Source organism: Pseudorasbora parva, chromosome 10, assembly GCF_024679245.1.
Source record: "Pseudorasbora parva isolate DD20220531a chromosome 10, ASM2467924v1, whole genome shotgun sequence".
In the NCBI taxonomy this organism is placed as follows: domain Eukaryota; kingdom Metazoa; phylum Chordata; class Actinopteri; order Cypriniformes; family Gobionidae; genus Pseudorasbora; species Pseudorasbora parva.
Genome location: NC_090181.1, coordinates 35,613,044 through 35,626,693, shown reverse-complemented (window position 1 = coordinate 35,626,693; position 13,650 = coordinate 35,613,044). Strand labels below are relative to the sequence as shown.

Here is a 13,650-nt window from a genome sequence, read left to right as displayed (position 1 = left end):
TGGTTTTGTCCAACAGCTTATCAAAAATCTCGGCCCGAGTCTGACTGGAGCCAGTGTTTTTTGTTTTTTTGGCTTACATTGGCTAAAACTGTTGCAGCCATTACAATGGTTCAGTTTTGTTTTTAATGTCAAAGTAGTTATACTTCGTTTCGTTTCCTTTATTTGTTAAGTTAATTTAGAAAAATGTTTAGAGCAATTTTTTGTTCGCTAATTTTTTAAAAAAAAAAATTTAAGTGATGACCAAGCGACCAGTGACCGACAGCCAGTTAACCACGTTTAATCAATTTAGCCTCTCAAATAAACTCTTGACTTGTCTATAATAAAATCCATAGATATAACACTTCAAGCATCACAATGTTAGTTAATTTAGCCTACTATAATATTACCTCCACAGTAAAAAGGCATTTTTGACGAGCTGAGGCAGGCTGATACAGCTCGCAAGTCGCAAAGCCACTCGCAAACGAAACGAGCTAAACAATCTAACCAAATAAAAATATAAAAAAGAACAAGACCGCAATATGAGAAAGCGCGACCTAAGCACTGGTAAGATCATTTAATAATTTTTATTGAAGATCATTGTGTTTTTGAGCATCTAAGACTTATTTTAAGTTTCATTTACCGCCATTTGTATTGGCTTGCTTTAGGCTACTCATTTGCAGCGATGCGTGTTGCAGTAGCAGCATCATATCTATCTGACTACAACACAACCTCACACACGTTTATTTTTTTTAACCATTTGCCAGGAGTAAAATTTACACATGGTTTAAACAACCAGATACATTTAGACCTGTCCAGGTTTGTCTGAAATGCTTTCAGACTACCTTCTGAATTGGTTTGTTTGAGTAATCGGAATTAAATACGTCTCGAAAGAATCTTGGAAGGCATTTAAGCCTACTCCTGGTCATTTCACAATCAGATATATACCTGGTCAGAGAAAACGAAACGAATGAAGGAACCAGTTGTGAAAAGGCCATAACTCTAGCAGTTGAAGAAATGCGCGGTAGTGCTGGACTCTGGAGGTATGACGTAAAAATTGGCCCGAAGCACGGCCCTATAGGGGCGTAAAAAAGTCGGGTCCCGTCGGGCTTGGGCATAAATGCAGGACTTTAGTGTGAATCTAGGTTCCATTGTTGAGCTGTTCTGTATGTTCTGCTGTTTGCACAGTAAAATAAACATGTGAAAAATGTCTTTTTAACGGCTCAAAGACACAATTGTAGGCCTATTTTTATGTAATGCCAATTCAATATTATAATCTTACCAGTTAACGGTTAATAATTGATTAATGAGCATCGGTTGTCGGTCTGGAAAATGAACCGAAATGAGCATCCCTAGATTAAACTATTTCAGCCAGTATTGCTCCTAAAATGTCTTTTACCTTGTTAAAGGAGGAAACTCTCTGCTCTAGCGGGTTGAGCGTGTTGGCTGCTGCGGCTGCAGTGAGCTGTGCGGTCAGGGCCTGCAGCTGCACCACCAAACCTGCATCCAGCGCCTGCAGCAAAGAGGGTTGAGGCTTCTGCTGCTGCATCTGCAGGCTCTGAACCAGCTGCTGCAACTAAAAAAAATAAAATAAACACATACAGACCTGTCAGAAATACAGCTGTGCAGGGAACAGTGATTTCGATGGATGAGAAACCTAACCTGCTGGCCCTGAGGGCTTTGTAAGATCTGGGCAACAGCTGCCACTGTGTCTGTGTTGGAGATCTGAGACACCCAGTCTGGGAGACTCTGCACTATGTTGGCTGGAGTGGCAGGAGTTGCAGGAGTTCCTTTTCAGAATAACAAATTAAACAGAGATCAGAATGCTTTCAAATGTTTGGGAATATTTGTGAAGTCACAGGTGAACATGGAACGACATAATGACGGAAACAAAAAAAAACCGTATAGAACAGACTTTTAAACAAGTTGTAATGCTCAAATGTGACCTCAAGGTGTCAGCATAAGCTAGATGATTCTAACAATTCGATTAGAATTTTGAGGGGTAGGACAACCTCTGATTGAGGGGTTGACATACTGAAAAAGGGGTACACAGTATAAACACAATAAGGACATGTGCATGTATGGTTGTAGTACAGAGTATGATTGGTTGCCTATGAACATTCAGCCCTTATTTCTTCAAATCTTATACTAGAACAACAAACTGATACATTTCAATTAAGGATGAAAATATATAGCAAAAATAAAATGTACTAATGTCATGTCTACTGATCTATATTAACAATTAAATGACAGCTCTATTTTGATTCGCAATTAATTGAGATGGTGTGCATTAAGGGCACTGAGCTTTGCTGTTTTTAAGAACTGGGATAGTCTTCCTGTTGCATGAACATGCTCTCTAGAGGTCAAGACTATGCCCCGTCTTGCCCACTTGAGAGCATGTGCATGCAACAGGAAGACTATCCCATTTATTATTGGTACTCTTGTTTTTTTTTGGTAAATTTGATTACTTTATAGCCTGGATGCCAGCCGAACTTAGCCACGCCCACAAAACTTTTTTAGGGCAGGCAGTTTGGTCTGGACTCGATCCATAGAGGAGTAATTATCTCCGAACAGAAACTGTTCAGACCAATGAAATCATCAGGGCGGGCTTCAGATGATGATGGACAGATGATAAACAGTTACGTAATCATGCACGTCATAAAAGGGGCTTGGATTATATTTGTTCGAATCCTAAACGGAGAGCTTGTTTGTATATGCATTCTGTATGTATATATCACATAATAGTCGCTTCAACCCACGGACATAGAAAACAACCCGCGGAAAAAAACGTGGACTTGGCAACACAGTGCAGTTGAGCTCTGTTGACGTTTGACAATGCGTCGCTTCATTGCTCTGATTGGTTGTAGGTCTGTCCAATTGAGGTTTTTCCTGGTTCGGTTGAAACACCCCATGATCACAGCCCAATGGAGCAGTTTCAGACTCATATTCTGACTAGAATTGAGTATGACCACGTCAGGCTAATTACTTTATACAATTTATGTAGAATTTCTTATTTCTAATGCTTTTGAGGTAGGTCTATTTCATGTGTCTTTTCTACTGTAGTTTTTAATTATTTTGTTTATTTGTTCTTACACAGACCATGCATAACATTATGATTGCATAATGTTATGAATGCACAATTGCACAATTAATAAAATTTTAGGGAAGGGTAGGTAAATGAGTGGGGAGATGGGCATTATAAGTGCAACAAAGAGTCTCGTTGGTGCAACTGAATGTAGAACCTATGGCCACAACAGTGCATTGTTTCACAGAGATGATGTTGCATTATGCATGCATGCATATAAGCATATAACTTACCGGGAGTAGTGCTGTTGACAGGTACAGCACTGCTGGCAGAGATAGGCGTAACACTGGGGGGTGGGAGCCCTGCTGCCATATCTAATAGAGGCTGGACGATGTCACTCTTAAAGACGTTGTTTTTCTGCCATAGATTGAGAACACGGACAATCTTGCTCTGCAATGCAATCATTGAAACATGGAAATAAGCAAAAGGGAAAATAGTCTAGACAAAAGCTTTACTTCAGTGATGCAACAAACAAAAAAACGCACCTTGTCGTCTGTCGGGCAGCGGTAGAGGTTTTGGAACGTGCTAATGATGTTCTTACTAAATCGTGGAGCGAAAACATCTTTCTCTTGACCAAACTGGTGGCGAGACTGCCGTACAATGGAGTCGATGACATACAGTCCAGGGACTTTGTACTCCGGCTTGCACTACACACAAAAGTGAAAGTAGTAATGAATAATGAAACCAGGTTCAAAGGGTCCTGGCTCAAATACACATTATATAATTTTTGCAGCAAATTACTTTCTATGCCTTATTAATTACAACCATCAGCTTTATACACAGCAAAGGTAAACCACAAGCTCTGGGTATGGAAGCTCTTTTTGTGAATGTACTCCATTTTCTCAGGGAATTTGTGCCTGAAACGACTCCGTGCCTGTGCTTGCACAGTTGTAAGCAAGCGACTGGATGCGCAAAAGGTATTTTCATATAAAGGGTGACATATACATTGATTTATAAATCTCTCTTAATGTTAAAAGTCTTTGGTGCTGTTTTGTAGGCAAGTCAATCTTTTGTCAGATAACATTCTGGATTCAAAACAGTAAATTTTGCTGGATGATGACGAGGTTTCTGGGTTAAATTATAAATGCTATTATCTTTATTTTCCATGTAGGACATGTAATTTCCCCCCCATAAATATTACATTTTAGGCACTTGAGTTCCTTCTAGGCATTTTCTAAACTCCCCAGAAGCTCTGAATATCCATACATTTATTTTACAATTGCAAGAACTGACCTTTTGAATGAATTTCTCCACACTTTGGACCACATGTTTGTAGAACTGTAAAAGATCACACAAAAAAACTCAATCTTTAATGTGAAGATTAAGAGATGCATATATATTAGTTACATGAACTGGAAATAAACATTCAGTTTATATATTCACATCACTTCACATTACAACATCAGACATATGTTCTTCAGTATCTCTGTGACTAAAGTCACATGTATTCAACAGAATTTTTTTTTTTCCATCAGACATTTTCACAAGTCTCAAATCTGTTTTATTTTTATTTTCTATATTTAGCATAGGTTATTTCAGCTAGTTATAGTAATTAACATTGTTTGAAACTTTTTACTTTAAAATTGTCTAATAAAGCACCCTAAGTAGTACTTAATTAATTTAATAATTTTATTCACAATAACACTCCGAGAAACAACTTAAGTGCGACTCGAATCCACGTTGCAGACTTGAGTTTCTATCTCTGTATGTTTTTTCAGGAAAACATGTTTTAGAGGCTTTTACCACTTTTTTATATTATTTTGATATCACTAGTTCATGTGGTTTGATAATTTAAAAAAGAAAATATTTATTTTAGTCCCAATGAATAGGTCATAAATAGAATTCAAACACAATTTGAGTAAAACTATATAAAAGTAGTTTTAAATTAATTTTAACATTTAACTCAGTCGATCTCTGTTCTGGACACAAACTCCATTTCTATCACAAAGAGGAGAGCACAGAAGACACTGTACCAGGCACACAAGGTCACTTTTCTTTTTTTAAAAAGGTGTTTATTAAAATAAACTTAACACTAAATGCAATGTTTAGCAATATAATTTAACTGAGGCACCACTATAAAACATAATACGATAATTTAAATGTGCACATACTGTGAGTCTCCAACACCATTGCCTCCTCCTTCATATGTAAATCTTGTTTGTGAAAAACACCACAGAAAAAAAAAGTGCTTCTCAACATAAACCCAACAGTGATGCAAGCGTTGGGGATCATTTATATGTACGCCCCCAACATTTGCATATGTCCTCTCATGACACACGTCATGTTCAGGCTGTGCAGGGGACTGTTGTCATATGTCAACAATCATGGTTGAGGTTTATTATAATCGGATACCACAACAAATCGTTCGTTTGTTCGGCCCAGTTCAAACAAGCTTCACTCAGTGTCTTAAACTGAAGAAAGGGGGCACTGCATTCCTGCAAGCATTAAATTGAAAGTTTCTTAGAGAGACAGCATTGTCTAGATGACACAAGATGCTAGTACAGGAACAATAGGAAACTCCCACCATACAAAACTAAATAGTGTGTCTAATGACAAAGGTTAATATTATTTTGTATTACAAAATACAACAGTAGATACGTTGATTAACGTACAGATCGTTCACTCAACCCTTCTAGCAAACGTCACCTTTTCCACCATAAGTTAAAACGACAGTCATTTGACAATGCTATTCATTTTGTAAAAATATAAGTTGTATATTTATATTTTTGAAAACTGAAGTAACTTAGGCCTATGATGTTTTTGCATGCTTGTATTAAGAGTACATCAGTCACTGCGTAGCCTAAATTGTGACTAACGTCATATAAACATGCAATATCGTTGACGAAAAAAAGACAAGACAAAAATGTAGACTGAATACATCGCAAATGGACATTGCTGAAATGGAGATTACTTGTTTATTGGTGTTTTAGATCATCCGAGAGAGCTTGCATGCATATGGTTGCCAGATTGGACATGTTTAGGCTAAACACCGGATGTGTTCTTTCCACAGAAAAACTCTTTTTGGGAGTTTTAAATGACGGAAATCTGGCAACCGCACGAATGCCAATAAACAAGTAAGCTGCATTTTATCAATCTCCATTTGTGATGTTTTTGCTTAAAGTGTTATTCAGTCAGTCTGTGTTCTGTCAGGACTCACAAGCCGCGTCACTGAACTGCTGTGAGCTGCTGAAATATGCCAATCAGAACAGAGCTCAACATTAATATTCATGACCCTTTCAAATAAGGCAAAAACAGAGCATTAATTAAACAGAGCATAATTGTCCCTAGGGACAATTTCTAGGGTTGTAAATGGACCTGTAAAACTGTATCTGGCCTTAAATAAGCCACAAACCCTCTATGTAGATATCAGAGAACAATTTAACATATTGTTTCAAATCATTCTAGGGCACCTTTAAAAGAAAAAAGCATAAACAAATACAGTGCTGACTGGGAGGAAATGTTTCATCCTTAAAACTTTTGGAGAGGACAGCTGACTTGCTATTTTGTTTGCGAAGGCAAAATATACTTTTTCTGTGCATGGAAAACTTACAACAGCAAATAGACAGAAATGTAATGTAAATGTAAAACAAATCCATTTAGCATAAAAGCTCATCCTGACAGAAAGCAAGTCTCTGTTAAACTTCCACACCACCATATGCACGCATGTAAAACAGTGGAAGTGCAACTCTGGAAAGCGCAATAATTCAGATCAAATATTAATGGTAAAATACTTCTTGTTCGGGTTAAATTTGGTTTTACAATGTTACATTTAATGCAAGTAATGGTATTAGAGCAGCATAATGTTGATTTAGTCTCAAATGCGTGCATAAAAACAAGCGCATAGATGCTACAGTATTCGGGTACAGAAAACCAACCTGGCGAGGGTGTATTACACAGAACAGTATCCATATGTGGAAAATCACTCACAAGGGATTTTTTTCTGCTTCGCTTGCACAAATGCAGTCCTGCAAGCACAGGGCTGTGACAAGCACTCTCTACACCAGAACAGCCACATCTACAATGGCCATTATTGCTGCCAAAATGACTGAAAAGCTACATTCAAATTTCTTTAATATCATTCTTATTATATTAAATTCTAAAGACATATTTTATGTTAAAGGAAAAAGGTAATTGTATTGTCCTTTAATCCCACAAGAGGGCACAGCGCGACGAGCAGATATAAACCAAATCAAAGCTAAATCGATTATCAAAATAATACATTTGTTGCAGCCCTACTCCTTGCCTTTTTGGTTTAGCCCACTTAGTCAGTCTAGTCGGTCAGTTTTAATCTTTTTACTTTATTTTGAATGTATTGTTATGACCGAGAGAGTTACAGGATGCTGTACAGTGGGTGGGGTCTCATTCTCACCGAGAATGAATGACATTTGTGGTTATGCTGTATTTGCAAATAAAGAGTTTCTGCAGATTCTGTAAACTAGAGGCACACTGGTCGACAAGTTCAACAACAGAACATTGAACACAGTACAGCAGAACATGACAAGGTTTGTCATATACAAAGACATTAGCCATTGTCCTCACCTCTAAAGTCAAAAAGTCCATTTGAAGAGCGAGAAAGTGTTAAACAATAACAAGTACATAGAGAGGGTTAGGCAAGAGTGTTTGTGTGATCATATCACGCATGCAACTGGTTTTTATGCATGTGAAATGCCATAATGAGATATAATAGACATATCAAATAATACCAAAGAAATAATTGGCAGATTGATAACAAAAATAATGGCTAGCTGCAGCCCTAAATACAAATATGTGTGGTTATATAAACCAGGGGTTCAGATTAACCTTTTATTTTTATTTTTACTAGGAGCACTGCAGCACCTTACTGAAAATGTTTAGGAGCACACGCATAGGGGCACACCTTAAATCACCCTGCAGCACATTTATTGACATTTTACCCCATTTTGACTGTATTACAGACAAACGTCTTGGTAATAAATACAGTTAAAACAATAAAATCTATTTTTTCAATGTGCAAGTTTAAGTTTATTTTAAGGCTCCTGACTAACATTTGATGGAAGCGTTATTACTCATAATGTCTATCTATTAGGGCTGTCCTCGACTAAGGATTTAGACAATCGAATCAGAATTGTTGAATCTCTCTATGGTCTGATAGTCGAATCATCTGTGTGTGTGTGTGAATGGGTTGGGAAGGGCACGACACTCAGCAGAAGGGTAAAACTATTTTTATTTTCCTTTACACACTGCACACAGCAACAACTTTTAATAAAGCGACCAAAACTGCCTGCCAACTGACAGACGAACTGACAATGGCTTTCTTATTTAGGTTTAAATAGCCTAAAAGGTAATGTGGTGGATAAACATTAATAAACCGTTTTCTCATAAGTTAAAGCCGCGATCGAAATACAGAACATCACACAAATATATAAAAGAACATTTTGATAAATAAACCTAAAAAAATACCTGCCTAGAGAGGAAAAGAACACTGAGTGCGTTTACATGCACGTTCTTCAGCCGATTGTGCCTAGCAGGTGAAGACATACGCGAACCTCAGCCCCGCGCGCCTCAGGATCTCACTCACACCGCCACCTGACGCGGACATTATATACACGCAAGCTCAATTTTGAATTGACTGACAGATGAGCTGCACGAAAGCGCTCTGTGGTGCTGCAGGATTTTAAACAACTTCCTGAGTGGCCGCGGACAGGTGCTGAATGCTGCCGCCGGTGTGTGTACACTCATTGAACGTGTTCTAATTTTAAAGGCGTGGTGCGAAGCTCAGCGCCCTTAAAGGGGTCGCACACCGATGCTCAGCTCAGCGCCGCGACACGTCTTCAAAATATTGAGCACCCCCATATTGCCAAAATGGTATGATCCTCGTTTCATAACACCCGCGAAGATTCGACTGTGAGATCGGTGGTCGAATCAGGCTCCGCAAATCGATGCATCGAATCTTCGACTATTCGGGGTCACCCCTACTATCTATACATGTGCAATTGTGGCAGGAATAGTCAAATAGACTTCAAGTACTTAAAACATCTTTAAAATATAAGTTGAGAAGTGATGAATAATGTTATTAAACATAACATTGGGGGGGGGGGGGGTCTGATATGTGACAAGGTGTACAGCAAACACGCTAAAATAACAAGTTTTTAAAAGCTGTCGACCCCCAAAAAACATTGTTTAAGGAGGCAAATGTGGATACAGGCAATAAGACGTGAAGCTTCAGTAGGAAGAATGGGTCTATTTTGGGATCCTGACACTCCCAGTATGCCTGCGTGTGCAGTAAACATTTTGTCAAATATCCAAAAATTCTGTATATTTCATCTCTGTTGCTGATGACGTTCCCCTCCAGAGGGTATAGTTATCAGTGTAATATAACATGTCGCGTCTCAATTGCCTGAATGCACTTTTGTGTCTTAAACACTCGTTTTTTTGGGTCAATAGCTTATAAACATTTCTGGGTGTTTGGTTCTGGGTTCATATCAGCTTTTAGACATTGTTAGATTTTTTGTAATAAGTCAGAAATGGCCGCTTCCCGCAATAGAAAGTCAATGGAGACGGTTGGTTTGTTTTCTCTCCCAGTGGGCGAGGCTTTCAGATTATGATGTAAATGGTGTTGCAGCAGCTGAACATTGGTAGCACGAATAACCGCAGAAAGACTAGTTTTGACAACCCAGAAAAAGACAATAAAAAAATTCTCCTGTTTCAGCTGAAAGCAACTTACCAGCCCAACATACGCTTTTACATTTAAAATAATTTTACAGTGAAAGACCGATTGTGGAATGAATGTGCAATCAGCACAGATTATTCAAAAATCTTATTACATGTGTCCCCAATCCAATCCCAAGATAGGAAATATCTAAAAATTAGTTCAGCAAAACTAGTCTATAACCCAATCTTGTTTCTTGCAAACATGCTAGTCTGTACAGTGACTAAAGACACGGATAAATGCTGATAAGTTTAAAATATTTGTGACACTTCATAGGGAGCACTTTATGGCACGGAGTAAAATATGCTGTATTTTTAATAATCTTTAATCAAATGCATTTATTTTTTGACTGATTCAGATGCAATCTTTGATGTATTAATAGTTTTTATTATTTGTAGCCCTTTTGTCTTCACATATAAAGTCCTGTCACACAGATAGAACTTTGGATTAAAAATCTTTGAAGGCTGACAAGCTAACAATTTCGCTGAGCCAACCAGGAGAGACTGACAAGAGAACTAAATGCAACAAACAGTAACCAGAAGAGTCTGTGAGATTCTGAAGTGTTTAGGTGGAAGATCAGCAGACTGATTTTTGGGTTAAGATTGAAGGCAGACAAGATAACGTCGCTGCTGAAGAAATTTGCTAAACTATTATTTTCAATAAAAATTTCTCCCTATACAAACTCGTCAAGTTTACTTATTCTAATACATTGGCAAGCCACACAAATAACTGCCCCGCCAGATACATGGACATCTAATAAGTGCACAAACAACAACAGTAAAACCCTTTCTGAGAAGTCTTCAGTCCCACTGGCACATTAGTGAAATTAAAGGATAAGAGATATGGATCCTAATTAGGGTTGGCTATCATTTGAATTTCGATTCCAAATCAATTTCTGCTTTTCTCCTCCCAGTTTCAATTCCAATATGGTAAAAAAAACATGTCTAACAGATAAACATTTATTCTACAATTTTGCAAAACATTCTGTTACAGCTGAATACTATGAATAAATATCAGCAGCCTAAAGAATAACTAATAAAGTAGACTAAAATAAAATTCAAACATTATTCAATAAGTACAAATAAGCAAATTAACGATAGCCCCCTAAAAATATCAGAAAGTTAGCAAATTAAAATTTAAAATATACACTAACGTTTTCTTTATAAATAAAACAGATAAATCTCTAGCAGAAGTAATTCAGTCAAGATCAGTGAGTAATTTTCTTTTTCTTTTGTTCTTTGATTAACAGGAATCAATTATCAGGATTTAATTCAGCATTTGCGCACTTTATGAGAGGTGGCTTTTTGTGCGCGCTCTAGCAGCGAGCCAGCCCCGAATAGCATTCTCTTTTGCGTCCTGTGCTTGAATGGTTTAAAACAATATTAAAATGAGCACAGAGCTGATCAGCAATCTAATTTTATAACAAGTATCTGATTCCAGAATTGTAATCGATTTTAAAAGCCTGTTCCCAAACCTAATTCTAATGGTAGGAAAGTAGTATTTTTTCCCCAACTATGTGAATATCTGTAGAGCATTATTTGTTTAAAGATGATATAAATTATTTGTTCAAAACATTTTTTAATGCAGTTCATGGCCCCTTTAAAGGTTTGCATATCTTTGTAGTATGGTTCTGAATTTTTATAGTGCTGTGAGTAACACTATAAAAATGCAGTACCATACTGCAGATAAATGCTACCCTAAAGGGATAATGAACTGCATGTAAGCAAGTGTCTTGCTGGATTTTTACTGACAGTGTAAAGCAACTTAAAGGACAACTCCGGTGAGAAATGAACCTAGGGGTAATTAACAGATGGTTACAGAGTAGATCGTTCTCTGGGATGCGTTTTCTTGAAAATCGAATGTAAAGAGTTTTATCTTTAAAAACAGATTAGCTTATAATGCTTGTCTATGGGGCACAAGGTAGACACAGGGTGGTAAAATTAAATCGCTAGTTAATACCACTAACAAGGCTCAAAATAGCCTCACACTAACACGGTAGCATAACGAGGGTCCCTACATGCAAACCGAAGCATTGAGAACTTTGTAAGAGTACAAACAGTTTAAAAAGAAGATACGTTGTAAACATAGTGCCTTACGCGTTCACGGACAGGCACCATCTCGAAAAACAGTCTCGATGAATCGATCCACGACGCTGTTCTAAGTGAGCTGGTCGATAGGAATTAAGTTTGTGAAATGTAATAACATGAACATTTTTTTATTTTTTTATTTATTTTCTCTGTTGTGTTCAGTGTTTTCTTCCAGAAACAACGGACCATATGAGATTCCAAGTCACAGATCATCACTTAGCAGAGCTCTGGTCGCTCGATGAGACGAGACTGTTTTCCAAGATTGCGCCTGTCCGTGAACGCGTAATGCACTATGTCTATAAACTGTCTTCTTATTAAACTGTTTGTACTCTTACAAAGTTCTCAATGCTTCGGTTTGTATGTTGGGACCCTCACTATGCTACTGTGTTAGTGTGAGGCTATTTTTAGCCTTGTTAGTGGTATTAACTAGCGATTTAATTTCACTACTCTGTGCCCCATAGACTAGTGTTATAAGCTAATCTGTTTTTAAAGATAAAACTCTTTACATTCGAGTTCCATGAAAACGCATCCCAGAGAACGATCCTACTCTGTAACCATCTGTTAATTACCCCTAGGTTCATTTCTCACCGGAGTTGTCCTTTAAAATACTTTTGACCACACAGACATGAAAGCTGTCTTTACAAAGCTTAAAGGGGGGGGTGAAACACTCAGTTTCAGTCAATCTCATGTCAATCTTGAGTACCTATAGAGTAGTATTGCATCCTTCATATCTCCGAAAAGTCTTTAGTTTTATCATATTTATAAAAGAAATATAGGCTGTACCGAGTCTTTCCGGAAAAAAACGAGCGGCTGGAGGCGTATCGTGTGGGCGGGGCTAAAGAATGACAAGCGCGCAAAGCGGTGACGTCCACAAGCGTGGAGAAACCCATGGCTATCTCAGCTAATACAGATATGATCCAGAATCAAATCTGAGGCAGAAATAAATTGAACAGGAGAAACTGCAACATCAGGACGTCCGTCTCTGTGGTATGTACTGTATTTAGTGGCCTCTCAACATTTCTGTCTTTACTCGCAGTGTATGAGGACATGATTCGGTTTATGGACTATTGTATGCGACTAGACCTTAGAAGTAGCAAGCAAAACGGTTTTGCACGTCAGACTAGTGTAACGTTATACAGAACAACAATGGAGTAACCGTTAGCGCATTTGAATGAAGAAGCAAGCGATCGTGTTGTTTACTGATGTTTACTCACGCGACGGTAGCCAACAGCAGAGACATTTGAAGCAGTTTTACTCACCGGCTGCTTCCAAAGCAGGACCGAACCTTTATCGCTGGGACCGTTCCGTCAAAAACACACTTCTTTGGTATGATTTGGTGAAGTCCTGTGACAGCAGTGGCGTGTAAATCCACTTTGAGACGCGACTGAAACGATTTTGTGAAGTTTCCCTTCATTTCTGCGTTCAAATCGGTTCAAATGCAGCGCTGCCTTCCCGGAATGCTGTGCTGAAGCGTTGAAGTCGCTCGACATCACCCATAGGAATAAAGTGGAGCGCGGCGCGCCACATAAGTGTTCACGGACAACTGGATCTGCACCTGAAAGACTGTTTACGGCGTGCATTTCCTCTCTCTTGCTCTAGTCTCGCGTGCGCGCCCTACCGGGAGAAGAGCCCGTACGGCCCATACAAGGACCTTCCATTCTATTAACGTCAAGTGGACCCATACTCAAAAAAATTCTCCGAAACTTGTGAGAAACCGGAAGGAGTATTCTTAACACAGAAATACTCTATCAAACGTCCAAACCTTGTTAGTTTTTGAAACTTTGTCTATGTTTAGGATGGGAATCCAAGTCTTT

General features: G+C 38.2%; 1 protein-coding gene across 1 annotated transcript in view; it reads right to left on the bottom strand.

Moving 5' to 3' along the window:
- scaf8 (SR-related CTD-associated factor 8) overlaps positions 1-13,650 on the bottom strand; it is a 54,214-nt gene that overhangs the window by 9,730 nt on the left and 30,834 nt on the right. The window contains exons 3-7 of the mRNA XM_067455996.1: positions 4,295-4,339; positions 3,547-3,708; positions 3,295-3,451; positions 1,639-1,766; positions 1,376-1,552 (exon numbers count right to left, since the gene is read on the bottom strand). Coding sequence (XP_067312097.1) covers positions 1,376-1,552; positions 1,639-1,766; positions 3,295-3,451; positions 3,547-3,708; positions 4,295-4,339 — 669 coding nt within the window. The remainder of the gene's footprint in view (positions 1-1,375; positions 1,553-1,638; positions 1,767-3,294; positions 3,452-3,546; positions 3,709-4,294; positions 4,340-13,650) is intronic.